The sequence below is a fragment of the Anneissia japonica genome, unplaced genomic scaffold (assembly GCF_011630105.1).
Source record: "Anneissia japonica isolate Jap-2015-1 unplaced genomic scaffold, ASM1163010v1 scaffold685_len2926416_cov193, whole genome shotgun sequence".
NCBI classification, from domain to species: Eukaryota; Metazoa; Echinodermata; class Crinoidea; order Comatulida; family Comatulidae; genus Anneissia; species Anneissia japonica.
The window spans coordinates 432,314-456,151 of NW_022692922.1; the positions used below are offsets into that span (position 1 = coordinate 432,314).

Below are 23,838 nucleotides of genomic sequence, written 5' to 3' on the forward strand. Positions count from 1 at the left end.
TCATTTTGTTTAGTTAAGTGTTATTACTATGTATGTTGTCTATATATAGTTAATAGAACGCACCGTCATATGACGTGTTGCCGCTGATCAAAAAGCGTTGTTCAATAAAGTGATTGATTGATTGGCGCTGGTGGCGCTTTCCGAAATGCGCTAATGTACTACGAAAAATCCATAAATTAGAGACTTGTGGCAAGTCTATCTCCTTGCCATACAAATTACAGCTCCCACTGACGTCTCAGTCGAGAAATACGGGTAGCTGAAGCTTTTCTCGCAAACCTGACTACAAAACCATATCCAAATTTCACGTTCCACTTTTGACCCCGAGTTGTACTTCGCACTCGCCGCTGAGGGCGGCGTTCCGGTAACCCTACGTCTAGGCACTCATTATGTGTGCTTCGCACTCGCCGCTAATAAGACCAATTAAAGAGCTGTCATCCTCAAATTTAATAAGAGGCATAAATCATGATCAGAACAATAATCGAAAGTGTACAATATAAACAGGAATGGTAGTTCTGAGGAGCACCAATATGCGTAACAATGGACTCAGGTACTACATTACTGAGTCTAACATACTGTGATCTATTGGACAAATAATTGAATGATTTTCAACAGGCCTAATTTTCAATTTAAAGTTATCCTAATGACAATTTAATCAAGCCAATCTTTATTTATATTTATATTTATGTATGCTTAAATTAGACCAATTGAGTCTACAACAGAGTTGAAGGATTATGATTTACCAGCTCCTACCTATTAAAGCTATTCGTAGCTTAAAAATTGGCTCCACTATGTATGAGCCCTCAATTTGTATAATAATAATAATAATAATAATAATAATAATAATAATAATAATAATCAATATTTATATAGCGCCTAATGTTAATAACCTCTAGGCGCTTAACAACAACATAAAACAGCGATGCAGGAGAAGGTGGCATTCAAGTGGTCTCACCCACAGATGTCAAAGTAACGTCGCTGTCTCAATGAGGCAATTTACGACGGCCTCCTGCCTGGTCGTAGCCCTACATCTAATTTCGGTCCTTGAGTCTTTAATAATAAGTCTAGAATATTCCTATTAAACGTTCAGTTGGTTCAGTTTATTACTATAATATTAGGGTTCGTTGGTTCAAGGAATTGCTTAATTGTTCATACTTAATATTGAATTTGAAGTAACTTTCTTCGGATTCTAATTAACCTTGTCTTACGAAAGTAATTTTCAATTACAATTCATCTTTCATCGCGGTGCGCGAAATTTTTGCGGTGACGAAAAAATTATGGGGTTTTTTTTTGCACACGAACCTTAAAAAATCAAGCCAAGCGTCCATTAATTGAAAATTAGTAGACTGTATAGACAAATACGGTAACATTGGGAGTTGCAGTGTTGACGTCACGATTGACTTATAGGCCTAACAATAATTATTAGGCTACTATTTTTAGGCCTGTAGCTCTATTATTATAACCACTATATCATCATTACAACACTATTGTACTATCAACATAACATATTGTACTATCAACATAACATGTTGTCCGTCGTTGCTAACGATGACATTTGATGTGCAGTTTACGCCGACGGCTGACTTCTTTAAATAGAAACATTGTAAAATTTGCCTTAATATGTGTACCTAGTAATTTTGTTTGTTTTGTTTGTTTGTTTGAATTGTATTATTGCGTCTCAAATTATTGATACACGTTTAATATATTTATGGACTTGCACTTGCACAATTATTTAACACATACACCGAGCATACTACAGACTGACACAAACACAACCGAGTGTCTTATTAAAATTTTATATTTATGTTTAAGCACCGTATCAAATTAATTTTGATATCGCGCGTAGGTAGTATAATTTACGTCCTTATGCAGGTCTAATATTAACGCAGGAGCGGACTGGGACCCAAATAGTTACTGCTTCAGTAGATATACTAGGGACGATTAGGCCTTGTGAAGCTATATAATATATATAGCGTAGCCCATCATTGACCAAGCATGTAGTGCCATAATATCGGCGTTGGTTCGAGCGGCACGCTCACGGGTGGGTTATGTGGTCTTCTTGAATAAGGACTATGAACAGTAGGCTTAATTTACACAACTGACTCATGTCTGAAACAACTATATAGTTGTATCAGCCCATGTGCACTCATTGAACTCAGTATATCTTTCGAGACAAGTAGAGGGTTACCCAGGTGTACTGGTTCATACGGCCCCTGCTGAGGACAGACGAGAGTAGCTGTCACCGGTTTAAGGGTAGCTCGCACGACACAAAATGACCCTCAGGGGAAAAGGAAGTTACTGAAAGAACTGGTTCACTCTTCAAATGCTTGATATTTCGCTATGAAACGCTATATACATTACATAACATTAAATCAATTCCTCTTGTTATGCAATTTTCATCAAGGTTATAACACAAGTTCAACGTCAATCAACAAATCTATGTATGCCTTAATTAATTGCTGGCTTTTGCTTTTTTCTTAATGCAGAAAAGTCACCTCCTGATTTTTAGCAGCTGCGTCAAAGCTACTGTTTCGGTCCTTTTTTCCAACTACTTCCTTCTATCCCATTTTACTATGTTTTAAGCAGAATTTTTCTTATCAGTGCTTGAAAACTTTTCACAGACCACTATAACGGTCCACAGGCCCCTTTTGCCATGCCTTTTACCTAGTATAAATAATGTCATTCTAGCTATTTTTAATAATATTAATAAATTGGTAATTACTATTCCATGTTAATTAAATTATTATTTCTTGACTTAACCTGTATCATGGGTCCTGGTAATTGACGGTTGGCAACAAGTATTGGTCTCTTCACGCCGTTCAGTGCTATACAGTGAGGTAAATTACAGTCTGTTAGTGAGTGAGGACAGCGAAAGCAGGCTTTCGACAGCGGGTAGTACCACTCAACGGTGAAGTTAAACCTGCAAACTGCGGGCTCTGCTGGCCACTTGCACTCTCGTTTACACTCGTTTCCGTCAGAAAAATATGTTGCTGCCTCTGTAACAAGAACAATTTATGTTATACGAAATCCACTTGCGCCACTCCGGCAAACAATTCAGGATACAAAAAACAAGTTTAACATTAAAGTAAGTCACCATATGTGGGTTTATCTTGCATCTTTGTCTTCGGCCACGATTCGCACCGAGGAAAATCTTCAGGTGCAGCCGGCAAGTCTGAGTCTTCACCTACATGTAACACCAGTGACATTCCAAGCTACAGACCAAAGAGAACGACAAAGTATGTTTGAGCTCTAATCATAAAATGTCAGATATGGTTAAAAATATCTCTTATTAAATACTGTATTCGGCACCTAGACCAACTGGCATGGAGAATGTATGTTCTGACTGTAACTGCGGACACCTTTCAATATTGTGATATCAATTACGATACTAAATTAATTATAGTTAACCATATACACTACATAGAAAGGAAGTTTTACTATTACTACACTTACCTCAGCATCTTGCTCAGATTCACAGTGGAAAATCCACCAGCCAGGGTTGTCGGCATGGATGCGTAAGATGACGTATCCGCCACTTGGTACGATTACAGTGTCTTTTTTAGGAGCACCTTGAAGCTTGCGCGGCAACGAACCTATAATAATGAATATATATATACATAAGTATATTATTTATATACACATATATATCATGTTTATAAGCTTATAATTAATTTTTAGGAATTTTCAGTATATTTCTAACATTAGTCAGTTAGTCGGTTGGTTGGTTAGTTAGAAGTAACAGCAGTGGTTTTAAATGTGGTGGTGGTGGTGGTAGTAGGAGTAGTAGTAGTCCAGTGGCGGATCTAGGGGGTGAATAGGGTGGCTAGCCACCCCCCTTCGGTGACCTCGAAAAAAATATATAGTCACTCGTCTTGATGTGTGTGTGCTTCTCATGTATGTTACATGTAGTAGGCTACTCTAGTAAAACATACACTTTCTATTTTAAGCTTAACTTCTTTTCAGATGTAATCCAAGAGCGACTAGCCGTGTACTAATTCCAAAAAATCTCAAATGGAAGGGGATGCCTCTCCCTAAACCCATGATCAAGGAGGGACAGGGGGACACGTCACCATTGTTAAGGTGGTGGGGTCGTCCGCAATGTAATAAATTCAAGAAAGATGCCTGAAAATTGTTGAAATGAACTGCAAAAATGACACAGGTTTTAACGAAAGTGTGCGTACAAAAAGTACTCTATCTCTGCCCACAAGTTTCTGAATTACTTATAATACACGACTCTTGTGCTCGTGCCTTTATTATAATTTGAGAGGTATGAGAAAAAGCGTGCAATAATAATAAGATTGGTTTTCGCCACATGGTAAAGTAAATTAAAAATACATCAAAGACAATTAAGTTTTATTTTCAGTGGAACATCACAGTGATTAATTTGATCGATGATGATAAATTTTATTATAAAAGAGTGTCATTTTCCTGTAAGCTAGAGGTACTATTTCCCCAAATGTTCCCACCTCAGCCCTTGTGTGGACTAATGGCTTTGAAGTAGGTAGGCCTAAATTAAGTACATCAAAGACAATGTTTTTAATATTTATTTTCTATAGTACACACATATTAATTGGTTGCCGAAAATAGCTGGTAAAACATCATGAGACATTTGTTGGCTTTTCATTTTTACTACATAATGGTGATGTGATGACGATGAATTTTACTATATAAAAGTGTCATTTCCGGTCATCTAGAGCTAGATCTCCTAAAGTTTTCGCACCTCAGGCCCAACTATTATGGGCCTGAGGTGAGTGTGGGCTCACGAAATGTCCCCCTCACCTTTCGAAACAGATCTGCGCCCTTGTCAACCCCGCCGCTTCGCAAATCGCCTTACCATTGCTAAATCCTAGATCCGCCACTGTAGTCGCAGTGGTAGTAGTAGCGGTAATAGCCGGTGTTGGTGATTTTTTACTGTTATTTTTTTAAAACTATGACTCGATGGTAGTATTACCTTGACGGTCCAATTCTTTCACCTCTGCAACTGTCGTCTTTTCTGCAATAGTGCCCTGACCAACAACTCTGAAGTGGTACCCATGTAAGTGAAAATGGTGGCTGGAAGCGTTCAATTGTGCTTCATTCACTAAGATTATTTCTACATCCTAGATGGACATTAAATATATATTGTCATGGTAAAATTTAAAAACTCAAAAAAAAAAATCAACAAAATATTAAATTACTCAATTATCAACTTCCAATGATACTGTTGGTGATTTGCAGTCTTTCTAAAGAAAGCTTTCGATAAAGCAACAATAACATAACAATACGTTAAACAGATTTACTTGTCTCACACTGTCACCCGCTTTTTATAACAACGTAGATTCGGCCCAAACCCGTCCTAGAATTCGTCCTAGAGTATTTTGCGTGGGCAAAATACTCTACGTGATGTCAGTACGTACTCAATATTCTTACAGGCCATCTGAATTCGAATGCTTCCTAATAATAACTTACGTCACCCATGTCAAGATCAAGAGTGTGTGTACATTCACAGAAATTATCGGCACAATTCTTTCCGTCTCTCAAAAGACTGTCTTTTGCGCAAATCTCGTTCTCCGGAATTTCAGTGAATTGAAAGAGCGGCGGGGATGATGGGAAAATGAAAGTGATGTTATCCAGTTGTGGAGATTCCAAAATTTGTCGCTCTGGAAATATATCACGTGGGTAGTAGAGTGGGTCGTTGAAATGGTCATTTATATGTCGACTGTCAGCCGCAATGTAGAAAATTTTAGTCGGAGTGGTACCTGTCTCTTATACACATCTAGATGTGTATAAGAGACAGATATGTGGGTTTATCTTGCATCTTTGTCTTCGGCCACGATTCGCACCGAGGAAAATCTTCAGGTGCAGCCGGCAAGTCTGAGTCTTCACCTACATGTAACACCAGTGACATTCCAAGCTACAGACCAAAGAGAACGACAAAGTATGTTTGAGCTCTAATCATAAAATGTCAGATATGGTTAAAAATATCTCTTATTAAATACTGTATTCGGCACCTAGACCAACTGGCATGGAGAATGTATGTTCTGACTGTAACTGCGGACACCTTTCAATATTGTGATATCAATTACGATACTAAATTAATTATAGTTAACCATATACACTACATAGAAAGGAAGTTTTACTATTACTACACCTGTCTCTTATACACATCTAGATGTGTATAAGAGACAGCTTTTAGGCAGACATGTTCACAAGATTGGACTTAACCCATCACCTTCATTTTCATTGGTCGTTCAATTTATAATTTCCCATCAAAAGCCTTTTCCCTCAAAATCTATGCGGACCGATAAGTAAGCATTGACTGTGCTGTAATTGGTTGAGCACGAACTCGTATAGTGTAGCACTGTAGCAAGTGTAGGCAGAACGATTTAGGCTAAGCCAAAATTTGTCCAGGCCGTACCAAAGCGGCTAAAATCGGTCCCCCTGACCAATTTTGGCGTGACAGGCCTAACTGGTGATTTGCCTAATGCCTGCCTAAGTCGTATTGATTCGGGCCTACAGTTACTACTAATTACGCTGGGCTCAGTTACTCAATTAGAATTAGGCCTAGGCCTACAGTTTATTTATTGACAAGACAAACAATACATGTACGTTAAATTTAGGGCCTGATAGATGGAAGAAGTACATTTTTGCCATTGCCAATGGGGATGCGTAATTTGTCTGAATAAAAGAATGAACTAGGCCTGGCCATGATCATAGGAAAATGCAGTCATCCCATCGTGTTTGGAAAAAATTCTGGCTTGCACGTTGTCATATTTCATTATTATTCGCTTAGTACATTCCATCTCCATTTAACTTATTTTTGTTATACAATTAGTTAACAAAAACTGCTGTTGAATATTATTATCAAAGGTGTTTGCAAAACTGCTGTTGTTGAAGATTATCATCAAAGTTGTTCGCTGATTCTGTTTGTACAACATCATAACAGGGACGTATCCGGGGGGGGGGGGGGGGTGGGGTGCCGAGGTCCTGTGGACTCTCATGCACCCATGGACGCAGAAAAAGTGGGTAGGGACACGTTTCCGTTACCACATACTTAATGGTGGGAGGGGTGGCACTTTTGGTCTGCAATGCAATATCATAAGTCAAGAAGTTGCCTGAAAAATGTTGAAATACACTGCATAAATGACTCACGTTGTAACAGAAGAACGCTGTGCATCCAAAGTACATCTTATTTTATAGCAACATACTGGTATCTCTGCCCACAAACTTCTGAATTAGGCCTACCTATTATAACACACGACTCGAGTGTGGGTGCCTTTATTATAATTTGAGAGGTATGAGAAAAAGCGTGCAATAATAATAAGATTGGTTTTCGCCACATGGTAAAGTAAATTAAAAATACATCAAAGACAATTAAGTTTTATTTTCAGTGGAACATCACAGTGATTAATTTGATCGATGATGATGAATTTTATTATAAAAGAGTGTAATTTCCTGCAATATAGAGGTACTATTTCCCCAAATGTTCCCACCTCAGGCCTAAATTAAGTACATCAAAGAAAATGTTTTAAATATTTATTTTGTATAGTACATCACACATATTAATTGATTGCCGAAAATAGCTGGTAAAACATCATGAGAAATTTGTTGGCGTTTCATTTTTACTATATAATGGTGATGTGATGACGATGAATTTTACTATATAAAAGTGTCATTTCCAGTCATCTAGAGCTAGATTTCCTAAAGTTTTCGCACCTCAGGCCCAACTATTATGGGCCTGAGGTGGGTGTGGGCTCACAAAATGTCCCCCTCACCTTTCGAAACATATCTGCGCCCTTGTTCACCCCCGCCGCTTCGCAAATCGCTTTACCATTGCTAAATTCTAGATCCGCCACTGTAGTCGCAGTGGTAGTAGCGGTAATAGCCGGTGTTGGTGATTTTTTACTGTTATTTTTTTTTTAAACTATGACTCGATGGGGGCATACAGCCAAGTTTTGTAAGGAAGAACCGCAAGATATTAGAGGAACAGGTAACAGTAAGATCTCCTCGCCTCTAGCTTGTAATTCAGACATTACAAATTATAAGGAAATCTCCGAAAACACCGCTAGTGATGAGCGCAGGTGTGATACGTTCTTTCGTCAGACACCTGGAGAAAAATTTATCCAGAAAATGTGGAAGAGCATTGTTGAGAAAGGAAATGACAATGGCCAGAAATGGAGTTTCGGAAGCGACGATAGCGAGAGCGATGAGGTAAACAGCTGTGACGAAGACAACGTTCCCAGCGGAATAGATGATGTTGAAACAACAAATGACGTCACCTCCGACAACATTCATCCTCATCCTTGCAAGCATGACAACGTCCAAACACGAATTACCACCTTCATTAAACCAACTCAACAGAAACCAGGAAATGGAAATGATGCAGAAAATGACAAAGGTGCTCAGATTGAGACCGGAAAACTAATTACCACACCAAGTCCTGTACAGAAACGCAAAAAGAAAAGGAAGCGCGTAAGAAGCAAGTCAACGTAAAGATATATTGTTATAAGCCTACATTACGCAAGTATACTTACTTCCGTGTCTTTCATATTGTATTTTTAACAATCCTATAATTTAGAAAGCATGGGTAAAAATAAACCCAAAGGTCTGCATTGTTTAACTTTAAACGTCCGTGGCCTAAGAATCAAGCAAAAACAAAATGAGATTTTTAATTGGGTAAAAGACAACAAGAAGGTAGACATCTTTCTTGTCCAATAGACGCATTTTACTAAAAATCTTACAAATATAAATAATTGTCTATGGGAGGGAGATGCGTACCATAGTTTTGGCACCTCCTTTAGCAGAGGGGTATCTATTTGGTACTCAATATACTTTAGTAAATGTCTATGCGCCGAATGACAGTAAATCACGGAGTTCCTTTTATAGAATTCTCCAAAAGCACATCCAAAAATGTTGCGACACGCAATATATTATTGTTGGAGGAGACATGAATTGTATTCAGGATAATCTGTACGATCAAAAGGGCAGCAAAACAAAAATCGATAATTCAGTGTTCACTGTGAAAGGCCTTATGAAAAATCTAAAGCTAATTGATTGTTGGAGATTTTATAACCAAGATAAAATTCAATTTACATGGCGCAGACAATCATCAAATTTATTTAAGAGGCTTGATTACTGGTTTGTATCAAAAACCTTATATGAGAGGAATAATATTATCTCTTGCGACATTAGACCTGCCATTTTTACCGATCATCAAGTTCTTTCAATTAAACTTGATGGACTTGGAGAAAAAAGAGGCCCTGGGTTATGGAAATTCAACTCAGGCAACAATGATATCACTTTTACTAGTAACATTAATAAAATCATTAATGATTGTGAACAAAAAATAAAATGTCTCAATCCAATAGATAAGTGGGAAATAGTTAAAACAAAAGTCAAAGAGTATGCAATACACTTTGGTAAAGAAAATATAAAAAAGAAAAATTGTAAAAAAGAAAATCTACAAAAAGATATAAAAAAGACTAAAAAACGATAAGCTGATTGAGACACACGGTGATGAAAAAATAGACTTAGAGATTAAAATGAAAACAAAAGAACTAGAAAATATATATGCGTTTGAGGCCAAAGGTGCTCCAATCCGATCCCGAACGAAATGGGTAGAAGAAGGGGAAACAAATTCAAAATATTGTTTGAAGGTTTGCATGGTGAAGTATAATATATAATTAATGCTTGCGGTACACCACGTAGATAGTTCTGAAAAGAACTGTTGTTGTTGGTTGAGAATATCTCGACGTTTCGGTTCACTTGCTTCAACCGTCTTCAGGAGAATAATATCCGCAGAGATCTCAAACAGGGAAATACTTCCTAGGACTAGAAAACAATAATGGTAAAAAAAAAAGAAATTAAAAAAAATCATAAGGTCTGATGGAACATACGCTGTAAAAACCAAGAGACATTCTGTCCGAAGAAGTACAACATTTTAAGAACTTATATGCCTCTGAAAAAATTAGTAAGACTGAAATTCATTAATATTTAAATTTAACAAAATCATCTAAACTAACAATTCCTGAACAACAATGTTGTGAAGGAGAATTAACCATCCATGAATGTGAAAATGCAATACGAAATATGAAAACCAATAAAGCACCTGGGTCAGACGGCCTAACAGTAGAGTTTTATCAATCGTTCTGGCCCAAAATAGATACTTTGGTATGTAACTCATTAAACTGGTGTTTAGAAATGGGAACATTATCAAATTCACAACGAAGAGGGATAATAAATTTAATTTATAAAAAGGGTCAACATGAAAATTTAACTCTCCTAATTGTGGACTATAAGATTGCCGCATCAGAAAATATTAGGCTGATAGAAGATGTGATCGAATATTAACAGCCTAACAGGGGCTCTCATTAGCGTAGACTTTACTAAAGCTTTTGATACTGTCAACAGAGACTTCCTGATTAGTACGTTGGAACATTTAAACTTTAAACTATTAAGTGGGTAAATGTTTTGTATTATGATACCGAAAGTATTATTATTAAAAATGGATGGTGTTCAAGTAGTTTTAAAATGAACAGAGGCATTAGACAAGGCTGTCCTCTATCCGCACTATTATTTATCATTGCAACCGAAATAATGGCTGTAAGACTTAGACATGATAAATTGATTAAAGGCATTATGTTACCAAGTATAGAAGGCCCACGTGTAAATGAAGTGAAAATTGCCGATGACACGGTTCTATTTATCAATAATGAAATCAGTATACAAAAAAGCTTACATGAAGTTGTGGAAATCGGAAAAGTTTCTGGACTAAAACTAAATAAAAAAAAAACAAATGCTATGTGGTTAAGACAATGGAAAAAAATAACTGATAGTTTATACGATATCAAATGGGTATCAGATGCATTCAGAATGAAGTAGCAAATTTGAAATACTTGCCAATGATGTACTTTAATAAGCTTGCCCCAAGAAATATAATTGAAAATATATCGCATATGAATTGGAAGCAAAAACCCTGTAAAAAATTACACGGTTTTTACTTGTCATTACTTCATGCATTAGCCCAATGTAACGAAAGTTTAATGAAACATCCAACATGCTATGAGGTAAGTATGGAGCAGCAAATTCGGGATTAATAATGTATAATGGATTTTCTCTGTTATATAGAAACTGGATTAGATCCGGTATTCGCAAAATGAAAGATATTGTGATTGGTTACGACTTCATTAATTCAAATAAGCTATTATTATTGTTAAATACACTGTAATAAATCAAATTGGATATCAGAATTTTCTAATTTAAAGATGGCAATTCCACAGGAATGGAAAAATATTATATTCTCAAAAAATGAAAATGTAAAACAAAATAATACACAACAAGTAGTAAACAATTGCTGCAATATGAACAGTAAACAAATTTATAATTTTTTTTTATAAAAAAAAATGTTTAGAACCTACAAATTCTCAATCAAAGTGGCATAAATTTTTTTAATACAGAATTTGACTGGGGACTTACCTGGTCATGGAAAGTGAAATATATCAAGGAAAACAAACTCAAACAGATAAACTATAAAATATTGCATTGTATTGTTCCCACTAGGAAAAGGTTACATACATGGAAAATTATCGAGGATAATACATGTCCAAAAGTGCAATGTTGTTGAAGATGACGCACATTTTTGTTTTTATTATTGTAGAGAATCACATGACCTGTGGAATTTTATTAATCATTTTAGCCTTATTAAGTACGGTATTGAAGCAAATTTTAAAAATATTGTGCTTGGTACAGGAAACGTTTATATAGACCATCTGTTTTCATTAGGAACGTTTTGCATTTACAAAGCAAACGTCCTAAAATATCTGGACAAATGGGGTTACACCTCAGTTTTCCAACTTTTTATTATAGAAAAACATATCCGAAAATATTTTGAATAACTTTTAACTCATTTTAAAAACGTATGCCAAAAATTTCTCCAGTATTTTTACATTCTATATTGCATTATAGATGATTGTGTAACCACAATATTGCTTATAAAAAATGTTTTGTCTTTGTGATGAATAAAGGTGGGATGACCCTCACAAAAGATAAAAAAAAAAACAAAAACTATGACTTGATGGTAGTATTACCTTGACGGTCCAATTCTTTCACCTCTGCAACAGTCGTCTTTTCTGCAATAGTGCCCTGACCAACAACTCTGAAGTGGTACCCATGTAAGTGAAAATGGTGGCTGGAAGCGTTCAATTGTGCTTCATTCACTAAGATTATTTCTACATCCTAGATGGACGATAAATATATATTGTCATGGTAAAATCTAAAAACTCAAAAAAAAAATCAACAAAATATTAAATTACTCAATTATCAACTTCCAATGATACTGTTGCTGATTTGCAGTTTTTCTAAAGAAAACTTTAGATAAAGCAACAATAACATAACAATACATTATAAAGATTTACTTGTCTCACACTGTGACCCGCTTTTTATAACAACGTAGATTCGGCCCAAACCCGTCCTAGAATTCGTCCTAGAGTCTTTTGCATGGGCAAAATACTCTACGTGACGTCAGTACGTAGGCCTACTCAATATTCTTACAGGCCATCTGAATTCGAATGCTTACTAATAATAACTTACGTCACCCATGTCAACATCAAGAGTGTGTGTACATTCACAGAAATTATCGGCACAATTCTTTCCGTCTATCAAAAGACTGTCTTTTGCGCAAATCTCGTTCTCCGGAATTTCAGTGAATTGAAAGAGCGGCGGGGATGATGGGAAAATGAAAGTGATGTTATCCAGTTGTGGAGATTCCAAAATCTGTCGCTCTGGAAATATATCACGTGGGTAGTAGAGTGGGTCGTTGAAATGGTCATTTATATGTCGACTGTCAGCCGCAATGTAGAAAATTTTAGACGGAGTGGTACTTAGGCTATCATCGTCTGTAATATCAATATATCAAATAATATATAAATAATTTAAATACACAAAACGAATTATTATTTATTGTCAACGTGCTCATTTTTCTAATTGAATCAATGAAATCAAATTCATGGGGCACATTCGTTTCTTACCACTTCCAGCAAACGTTATATATAACAGTTTTTACGTTGTGCTTAATGCCAGATAACTGTGGTTCTATAAAATCCGTTTTAAACACGAAATTGATTTTTTTTTATAACGGAATTACACTTAATTATAACGTCAAATTGTTAGCTGGGCTGTTCTATTTTATTCTGGAAATAAGCCTATATATATTTGCTTACCTAATGAATTTAGCTGTACAACTGGTGTTCCTGTAGAATCTAATGTATTTACTGTGCCAACGCCTGGTATAGCACCTCCTTCTGGCGCCATCGTTTCGTCTTCATCGGGATCTATTGTTGGAGCTCCAGCGTAGCGCAGTATTGCTAGTTCTCGTTGTCCATTGCAAACATCTGATTCTTGCACCCTTATCCAATAGTTATCAACATTTTTATCTGAAGTTAATATAAAATCAAAACGTTCTCCACCGTAGATTAGTAATTTATTGGTTTCAATCGGCTCAATCGGTGCGCCATCTGATGCAATAACTGTCATCGTGTGACTGTCTATCGACAAAGTGAGTCCACAATCGGTAATGCCACTGCTGATCATTCGAAAGCGGTATCGGAAATTCTGCTGAACGGAAAATGTCTCTCGAGGCGTATATGCTGAGTTCCGGCCAACGACGACCCTATCAAACTTTCCCTTGCCATTAATAAGAACTGTGTCTGGATTGAAAGAGCACACAGCCTGGCATTCAGCTAAATTATCAAGAAATGTATCATTAAACCAATCATTTACAATTATCGTGTGCTCTGACAGATCGTAGTCGTACAATGAGTAATGTGTGTCACGTGACTGTGCTTGTCGAACAATAAGTGCACCAAATAAACCATTTGCACGTTGCGTCCCCGCCTCACTATGCCACCAGTGAGTTCCTGCTGGCTCAGCTTGGAAGGAATACAGAAAATTTGTCCTCGATGTAATAGGACACTGAGTTAGCATAGGGACGCCGTCCATATACGGGTTACCTCTTGAATGAAGACCGTGCCAGTGAATTGACGTTCCTTCTCCTGTAGGTAGCCTGTTTTTTACCTCAACTTCTATTGTATCTCCTTCACAGACCTACAAATAAAACAAAAAAATACCTTGGCCTACGTAAATCGCATTCACGGAACTGAAGATAAAAATATGATCCTGATACAATACTTGTGGCGTTCAGTCGAATGATATTGTGGTACAAAATAATCTGAAACCAAAATAAATATCGTTCGTGAGTAGGAAAGAGGGCCCCTGAACATCAACTCCGGGTTCAGCTGGAAGGGTTACCCTCTATAATTAAAGTTATAAGAAGAAGCACCAGGACCTGACATTATGTTTAATTTAAAGATGTTAATTCCGTAAATACACACTGTGCTTAAACGAAAATAACACACCGAATCATCACCGACATCCAAATTACTATTCAAAATTAAATTTTAAATATCTGACTGGCTGAATGAGAACAGACTCTCTTTAAATATTGACAATACGAAATCATTTGTGTTTGGTTCTAAGAGGAAATTACAAGTTTTGCAAAAGATATACCAAAAGAGCATGGAAATACCACAAAGAGATTTTGAATTCCATGCTTTAACTTTGCTTTGTAGTAATGCTATTCAGTTCACCTCTGTTTTCAATTTCATTTAGTTGTTTTTCTTTCCTGCATTACTATTTTTGATGTATGTTGCTTAGGTTTTTTTAAGGGGAAGGGCAAAATACATAGTTTGGGAGGGAAATGTATGCTCTCAGTGATGTTCGGTATTCTGAACATATTTGTTTTTAATTTTTAAGTATTTGTTTAAGTTTAATTCATTTTCCTTTGTCGTTTTTTTTTTTTTTTTTACTGCTTTTTAGTTTTAAGTTTTGTTTACTTAGTATAATATATTATATTTACGGTACCTTTAATTGAATAAGCGTCATTCAGGGGATTGAAATGAGTATTGAGGTACGTTATCATACGCATATAATACCTGTCTCTTATACACAGACGAGGGGGTGGGTATTGGATAGGGGTGGGGTGATTGTAAAATGCTTGAGTGACGGTTACTCAATTTATACTTTGTTTTCTTTAGTGATTGTATTCTGTTTGAAGTATTATATTTTTTTGGACGCACCTTTATCATGTGAAGTGTGCCACTGTTTCAAAAGTGTAGTTTCCCAATAAATTATATTATATGGTGCAGGAGATCTAAATATTAGGATTATGGATTCTACCATTCAAGCCGTTGACCACTAGTCCTATGTCGTAAAACGTTCGAAGCTTATAATAATGATTAATTTTATAATTATAAGCCTAACCTGTATCAGGGGTCCTGGTAATTGACGGTTGGCAACCATTATTGGTCTCTTCACGCCGTTGAGTGCTATACAGTGCGGTAAATCACAGTCTGTCTGTGAGAGAGGACAGCGATAGCATGCTTTCGACAGCGGGTAGTACCACTCAACAGTGAAGTTAAACCTGCAAACTGCCGGCTCTGCTGGCCACTTGCACTCTCGCTTACATTCGTTTCCGTCAGAAAAATATGTTGCTGCCTCTGTAACAGTAATGGTTAAAGTTAAATGTTTTTCTTTTTTGTCTCAATATAATTACAATTCTTGTGTAAAAGCATTACAGAATAACTGACAAGTTAGGCCTACCTGAATCTGAATTAATCAGGAACATCAAAAGCCAAATGCCTACACATCTTACACACGTATCCATGGTAGAATTGGCAAGGCTGCATCTAGTACTTCTTTATGCTACATTACCTCGAATATCAATGCCGGTATTTCTCTACTCGAAATGGTTCAAAGCTTGTTTGCTTGTTTTGTGTAGGCCTGTATGAAAATAATAATGAATACACAATACAGCGCAGCACAACTGTGTATTGTTTCTTGTGTAACCAGTTCTGAATTACGTAGGCCTGGAACTGTTTTCTAGAATCAATATTATAATAGTGGTGAGTTACAAGTTATTACAATAGCCAATTGATATTGCAGTTTACATAGTGGAAATAAAAGACTGCTGTACTAAGCCCTGAACTGAATAGTATTCACACTAATATTTAATTTTAAATTTGTTAATGGCCGTTATGTTTTGAATAAGATAAACTATGTTATGAAAAGTATTAAGTAGGCCTATAATTATTTTTTTATAATTAAACGTTGTTTTGATTCCATCAAATTTAAACACATACACAAGAACAAAGATACAGATGTTTATGTTTTAATCCTAAATTTTAGAGAAGACGTTCTATTTTTATACATACAATTCTTAGTATTTTTAAATTAATGCAATAATAATTACAGGTACTATCTCGCTATATTTTTCTATTTGTAACCGGTTTAATAGAAGGGAACCCTCTGGAAATAAGTAGTTTGGTGGGACCTTTGAGGGTTATCCCCAATGTCTGCTAACGATTGTTTTTGTTTTAATTATTTTGCTTGTTATTTTTGTCTATGATATCAGGGAGCCGTGATTAATATGACTGCTCCCTATTATGTGGCTTGTTGGAGATTAAATGAATCAAGTCAAAAATTAGTTTTAATATACGTCTGGTGACATTAGCAACGATTCACACGTACTATGAAGCTAGAATTAGTTGTTTGACAGAAATTTTATAATTCATCAGAATCTCCAAATGATCCTATTATGTTATTCAGAACTTCGGTACCGTATTTGTTAAACGTTATTCAATTATTGTTACAATTATTATTATTATTATTATTATTATTATTATTATTATTATTATTATTATTATTATTATTATTATTATTATTATTATTAGTGGTAGTGGTAGTAGAGTAGTAGTAGTATATAGTATTATTATTATTATTATTATTATTATTATTATTATTATTATTATTATTATTATTATTATTATTGAAATTATTATTGAAATTATTATTGAAATTTTTATTACAAATAATTGTAGTTTCTAATTTGGTTTTTCGATTTTAAATGGTACCTACCATCACTGTTTGTTTTGGCGTTCTCAGTTTAACTGTGAATCATCAGTTTATTGTTGTTCTTAAGACTACAAAATTCGGTGTGAACGTCAGAAAATGTAATGGATACGTATTATTGTTGCATTCACAATCGGTGAGTTAGCACCACGCTCTACCATTCAACTATAATGGATCGGAGACAATGAACCAAATGAAATGTAATACCCTGCACGAAAGTGAACTAGCTATTGATTTCTGATTTGATTTGATTTGATTTGAATTTATTGTGTTGCAATAAACGTACATACAGATAAAATACAGTCATAAACGATGCAAGAACAAGAAAAATATTAAGATATAAAAGTCTATACACAAACTGGGGAAAAATATTGATTCGATAACATTAAAATACAAGAACAAGAAACATGAAAAAAGCGGAACCAAGTAGCCCACAAAAGATGTCCGACGTAAAACAATCTTATTTCCCGAGGGGTCCCTATGACTATAAAATACACAGAGGCCTAATTAAAACATTAATCCTTTAAATTTTAAAAGAATAAAAATACAATTAATGAAAATCAATGTCAGTGACTACAATAACAAAAATACCAACTGTTTTAATCTCTAGTGCATTTGTGTGACCTTTCCTACCGTTATATATCTCCCCTTCAAGCAATACCTCGCCCTCTCTGCAACGAAAGCTCTTATGCATATCTGGTATATTTCACTTTCTTAAGATCCAAATGAAAAACTTTATGAACAAACATAATAGTGATATAGTTATGTTATTAATAAATCGATGAATAATCCTAATTATACCATTGTTATTTTATTATAAAACTAGCGTTGTTCAAGAGTGTGAAATTTCAGCTATCTCTAATCGGGTTTGAATTTCCATGGAAGCCAAAATGGCCCAGTTGCCCTACACGTCATATCGGCCCCAAGCTAACGGCCATATGCCAACTGGGCCCTAAACCAATTTTCTGCACTCAAAACAACCCCGTGCCAAATCGGCTCCAAACCAACTCAGGGTCGTAATGAGGTTGTCAGTTTAGTTGTATTAAACATAAATCATTAAAATGTATCTGATTTATGTTTTATATTGTCATTTAGATATGAAACTAAGTATGGCAACAAGGCTCGTATTATGTACTATTATTTCTCCTCTGCGTTCAACATCATTCGCATTTACTAGTTAATATGTAAATCCCCTATAATATTATTTCATTTGTTTTTTTTTTCTGACAAATCAGTGGTTTCATCAGGATTTCCCTGACGAGAGGCTCAATGTATCCGATGGTGGGTGAGGCCAGAGGCAGCCCAGAACCCCTAAGACGGGGTCCAGAGGGCCTGAAAACTGCGATTATTTAGTATATGAAAGGCTTGTTTAATTGATTTTTTTAGTCTGACCGAACTGGCAGACTGATTGATTGGTTGATTGACAGACTGACAGACACCCAAATTGACTGATTGATTGATTGTTGTTGACTGATTGATGGAATACTGGTATTATCAAAGTAAAACATTTGATCTTACCGTGTAATATCTATAACTAAGCCACACCAGCCTTAAAAATAATATTTTATTTCAAAGCGTTATTGAGACCATCCATCGAGTAAAGTAGAATTATTGATATACACTGCAGTAATCTTAGGACAGACCAGCGCCCTCATGACATTGGCACGACATCCACCCTCATCTTGTTATCATTGAACCTTATAATTATATGCTGGACTATCTGTAATGTATGTTTATCTAAAAGATCTCTTATAGACTATAATGACTGTAATATTTTAGCATGGTTTTAGAAGTGACAAATAACCGTTACAGGCCTACCAATTCTGATATAGTGGTAGTGGTAATCATAACAATAATTGTTATTTTAATAATAAATGATGAAATAATATAAAATATAAAGTGTTGAACATGCGGGTAGGAATATGCTTAAGTGTAATGCTTAAGAATGGCTGAATCACGAATGAAAATATCGTGTATATTTTTATTATATTGACAATATGAACTTCCCAACTAACAATTTACGTTATAATATAACGTACATTATAAACGTTGTAGTTTGGTATTCAGACGATTTCTTTGTAGGACCTTAAATACGTATCTCGATGTGAGTTTGCGCCAGGAAAATATCATAAAACATAACTCCTATGATATTTTCCAGACGCAAACTCATATGGAAATAGCATCTGCAGTACCCACTAATTGGGGATTGGATTCAACACTAGTCACCAAACGTAATTTCGGTAATGTAGTGGTTATGGCGACATGATTCCCATTCAATAGTCCTTCTTAATGGGTAACTGGTCTCCTCTCTCATGTCGACATTGAATCCACGGACCCACAAGGTCAAGTCCCCCACCCCTGAAGGAAAAAGGAGAAAAACAAAGAAAGAAGGAAAGAAAAGAAAGGAGAAAGAGGGGAGCACATGTACTTTCGATTAAATTCCATTTCTATGCTCAAGCATTTAATACATATACTATCCACTTCCACTTCTTCTTTATTAATACCCAGCTATGATCTTCCAGTCTATCTTGAACTTTGAACTTTATTCGGAAACAATTTTGGTTCAGTGACACAGACCCTCTGGTAGTGCATCCAAATTACAAATAACAGCTCACAAAATAACTGTGTTAATATTAGTACCGGTACCTTATCATTAATTTACAAATTATTATTTTAAGTAATGTACCGCGCACACAACAAATTAACAGTCCTAAAATATCATATCCCTATGCATGTATGACAGCAAAAAAGACACAAAACAGTATAAACATCATATTAATTTCAGACGCTATGGGGCTGGTGCTTGGTGTATTATCTGTTGGCTTCGTCGTCGGTGAGGTGCTCTGAGGCCAGGAACCACACCGTGGAAAATTTTCGGGAATTTTTGGCAGATCGGAATCATTTCCAACATGAATCACTAAAGCCATTCCAATCTGAAAAAAAATATAGAAGATAGTCTGTGTTTTAGGAGACTCTTATTACATTTTTATGACAATTAATGACGTTAATATATTGTGTAAGCATGAAATCAATTCAAGCAAACTGCCGTCCTCTACAAAATAAACGAAAAGCAAACAGTTCTGTTATCCTACTTCAACGTGAAATTCCAGATGACAATGAAAGAGCCACCACCCTGGATTGGTTGCGTGGAAGCGTATTATCGTATATCCACCGTCTGGGACGATAACTGTATCTTTCTTGATTGCTCTTTCGAGTTTACGCGTCAAATTACCTAGAGGATTAAATGTCAAAAATATTGGTTACAGTAATGATAATAGTAATAACAACAGAAACATCCCTAATAACAAAGACGATAATAATATGCAATTATATAAACAACAATACCATATATATATATATATATATATATATATATATTTCTGATCTCAATTTTTTGTGAAACAGTGCTCAATCCCACTGAAAAATCTATCTCTTATACACATCTAGATGTGTATAAGAGACAGATTATGCACTTGTCAATTGTAGTCCAAACTTCCATGGAAACTGCTAAGTGATACGCACGCGTAGTGCTTCCATCAAGGAACCTCATCTCCTTGGCCTAGCTCTCACGTTGCTTCGAGTACAGATGGTGGGATCGATCGATCTCTTCAATAGGGTAGTACTCTGGATGGTGGAAATGATAATTGTTTACTTTGTTGAAATCCATCGCAATGTAGAATTTATGATCTGGTTCTTGTTGTAGCAGGGCTTGGTCTTCTGGTTCTTCAATGTCCTCTATAAAGATAATAATATCACATTAAAACCTTTATTCTAGGCAACGTTCTCTGTGAAAGTTTATCTAAACGTCGATTATAGCAATTCTGTAATTAATATAGTATGCGCAAAAATATATATACATTTTATAGAAAAGTTTTTAGATTTACTGTATTAAGATGCAGGCTTTCTTTCACACAGAGTACTTCTTTATGTATTTATATGAAAAAAAAATAAATTGCCCATTTGATATATAATTATATTAAAGTTGATCATTACATGTATCATGTCATACCTATCGCATTAAGCTCCACAATTGCAATGTTTTCATCAGTTGCTGGTGTGTTGAACGGATTCAAAATAGTCCCTTCTCTGTCAGTTGTTTCAGATAGATGTGGATTTTCATAAACAGCGCCCTCATATTGCAGAATCGCCAACTCTTGGACACTGTTGCAGTCGGCAAGACCTTTTACTCGTACCCAGTAGTTGTCAATAGTTTGGTTTGCATTCAATACAAAGTCAAACCGTTCCCCTCCATATATAACAAATGCATCAACTTTAACTGGCTCGGTCGGCGCTCCATCAGACGAGATTATCAGCATTGTATGATTATCTATTGAAATCTTGAGGGGGCAATTGGTAATCGCGTTACTGATCGATCGAAAACGATACCGAAAGCCTTTCTTAACGCGAAAAGTTTCCCTTGGTGTGAATTTGGTTTGGCCTTGATCATTTGTTTGTTCTTGTCTCTTCCCTTTTCCATTAATAAGCACTGACTCTGGCTTATTGCTTCCATCATCGTGGTGATGGGCAGAAAATTTAACAACAGTAATTTGATCGAGCCAATCGTGAACCAACATTATGTGTTCTGAAAGATCGTAGTCGTACAGAAGGTAATTTGCGTCACGTGATGGAGCTTGTCGTACAATTAGGGCGCCAAATATTCCATCAGATCGATGCATTCCAGAATGTCCATGCCACCAGTGTGTGCCAACTGGGTGAACTTCAAGGGAATATAGGAAGGACGCGTAAGATGGAATGGGGCACTGAGTTAGCATTGAAACTCCGTCCATATATTGCCGATTTCGTACATGAACGCCGTGCCAGTGGATAGATGTTCCCTCAGCATTACTTAAGTGGTTGGTGACTGCAACCTCAATACTGTCTCCTTCACACACCTTAAGAACACAATACAATAATTTTATATCAATGGATGATCAATAGAGCTGCTGGGACCGTCGACAATATTTTTCTAATAACAAATAGAGTTGGGTGGGAGTAAAGTTATTTTTATTGTAAGCAAACGTTAGAAAAATGTTAAAGTATTGAAGCATGAAGTTTAAATATGGTGATTTTAACCCAATAAAATAGTTGTGTTAATATTGTTAATGATCTTATGCAAAACTTAATAACAGACAGAATTGAAATGGGATAATAATAGCTTATCCATAATACAGTACACCTCTCATTTTCTCCACTTTCAGTGCATTTATGTAATAAGCTAATGTTAAATTGTGAATACAAGCATTAGTGTAGGCCTACCACAAGTAGGCTATCTTTGATTCAAATGTTATATTCCTGTAATACAATACTTCCAACATACCTCAATCTTGGGACCAGGGAACTGCCTATTAACAGTTAAAATTGCTCTTCCAACACCGTTAAGTGGTACGCAATCTTGTGAATCGCAGTCCGTCATGTTGAATGGACAATCGTAACATGCTTTTGACATCGAGTAATACAATTCCACAGTAAAGTTGAAACGACAGATCGCCGGCTCATATGGCCACTCACAATTTCTTTTGCAATCTCTACCATCGGCAAAATACGTAGCAGCATCTAAAATTTAAATTCGTTAATTGTTTTTTTTTTCCACAAATGCAAGCATTATTTTCATCTTTGGTTATTAAAACCAACGTGAAAAAAGGCAGTATAAAACTGAAATGGGGTACATTTTATAAGTTAAGCATCAAACCAGATAAACAGTATCATTACAAATTGGAGTTTTCCATTCAGTTTTTTCCTCATCATCTATTTGAAAGGTTACAAAATTGGTTTTCTCTTCATTGATAAACTTAAATAACTGTTATTCAACTTATCCTCGTGTATCTTAGACTATCCAGAAAGGGTGATTTTCGCTGCAAAAAAAATATGTCCGTTAACAGCCTGCACCAAATGTGTGTGGCCGTACACAACGGAGGCACTAGCGAAAATATTGTGAATCAGAAAACACCACATTACTTTCCGCTCAAGCAGCTTTTATGTATTATTTATCCTCATTACATAGGCCCTACACCTTGTTTCTTTGGATAACGTACAGTAGACGGAAAGGGCGATAACATGAGAGTTTCTTTTTTTATAGGGATAATGAATTATTTTAGGCTTTTGAATCTTTATGCAAACAACGGAAGCCCGGTATCACAAACAAATATTTAAAACCCATCGTCAAGATAATCCTGTTCACTTTTTAAGCAAGTATTGTTTTAAACTCATATGAGCTCTTAATAGCATTATATTATGTTCCATAATTTATTACTGATACGATGTTATTCTTTGAGCTCGTGATGGATTTCCGATCTACGGTCCGATCGACGAAGACGGCACCCGGTTGGCATCGGATGATTTGGATGATCACAAAACTGACGACCCGTATATCCTAGGTTGCTTCAAAGGAACTGTGAACATATCTCTGGTGGAGGCCCGCCGTCGAATACTCAATCGACAACGCCGCCATCCGGTAACGGAGTCCAAATTGTTCAATTGTCTGCATGTAGAATGCTATTTATCGCGCATTGGCTGTGCTCCATTTCACTTATTTTGTAAAGAACCTACCTAAATGATACGACATATATATATATATATATATGAAAAGACGATGAGATGTCAACGACTTGGTAGAATTAGAACACAAATTTTATTCAAAAGATGAATAATTCAACCCGTCCTCGGGTCTCCTTCAGCATGTGTGACAAACAAAATATACGGTAAGTTGGCTATTACAATAATTATGATAAAAAGTAAAGTAATATATGATTGGTCGACATTTTAATAGAATATAATGAACATGATGATAGGACAAAAACTAAGGGGCGGAGTATTATAAGAACAAAAATAATTAACAGATAAAATTATTAATTAATATTAATATTTTTATTTCATATTTCTATATATACGGTATATACATAT

General features: G+C 35.6%; 2 protein-coding genes across 3 annotated transcripts in view; both read right to left on the reverse strand.

Annotated features, from left to right (window-relative positions):
* LOC117100492 overlaps positions 1-17,995 on the reverse strand; it is a 24,614-nt gene extending 6,619 nt beyond the window's left edge. Inside the window, exons 1-9 of one of the 2 annotated variants that reach the window (XM_033240202.1) lie at positions 16,945-17,995; positions 15,631-15,810; positions 15,292-15,527; positions 13,194-14,076; positions 12,565-12,869; positions 12,063-12,210; positions 3,451-3,590; positions 3,092-3,209; positions 2,758-2,993 (exon numbers count right to left, since the gene is read on the reverse strand). In XM_033240202.1, the coding sequence (XP_033096093.1) occupies positions 2,758-2,993; positions 3,092-3,209; positions 3,451-3,590; positions 12,063-12,210; positions 12,565-12,869; positions 13,194-14,076; positions 15,292-15,527; positions 15,631-15,694 (2,130 nt within the window). In that variant the 5' untranslated portion in view covers positions 15,695-15,810; positions 16,945-17,995. Of the gene's footprint in view, positions 1-2,757; positions 2,994-3,091; positions 3,210-3,450; positions 3,591-4,948; positions 5,097-5,445; positions 5,736-12,062; positions 12,211-12,564; positions 12,870-13,193; positions 14,077-15,291; positions 15,528-15,630; positions 16,677-16,944 lie in introns of those variants that run through there. The other variant, XM_033240203.1, reaches the window with a different exon arrangement.
* Positions 17,996-19,419: 1,424 nt separating this feature from the next.
* Positions 19,420-23,838, reverse strand: part of LOC117100460 (laccase-1-like) — a 9,212-nt gene continuing 4,793 nt past the window's right edge. The window contains exons 2-6 of the mRNA XM_033240162.1: positions 22,256-22,491; positions 20,948-21,830; positions 20,509-20,673; positions 20,031-20,170; positions 19,420-19,871 (exon numbers count right to left, since the gene is read on the reverse strand). Of these exons, the coding sequence (XP_033096053.1) occupies positions 19,665-19,871; positions 20,031-20,170; positions 20,509-20,673; positions 20,948-21,830; positions 22,256-22,491 (1,631 nt within the window). The 3' untranslated portion in view covers positions 19,420-19,664. The remainder of the gene's footprint in view (positions 19,872-20,030; positions 20,171-20,508; positions 20,674-20,947; positions 21,831-22,255; positions 22,492-23,838) is intronic.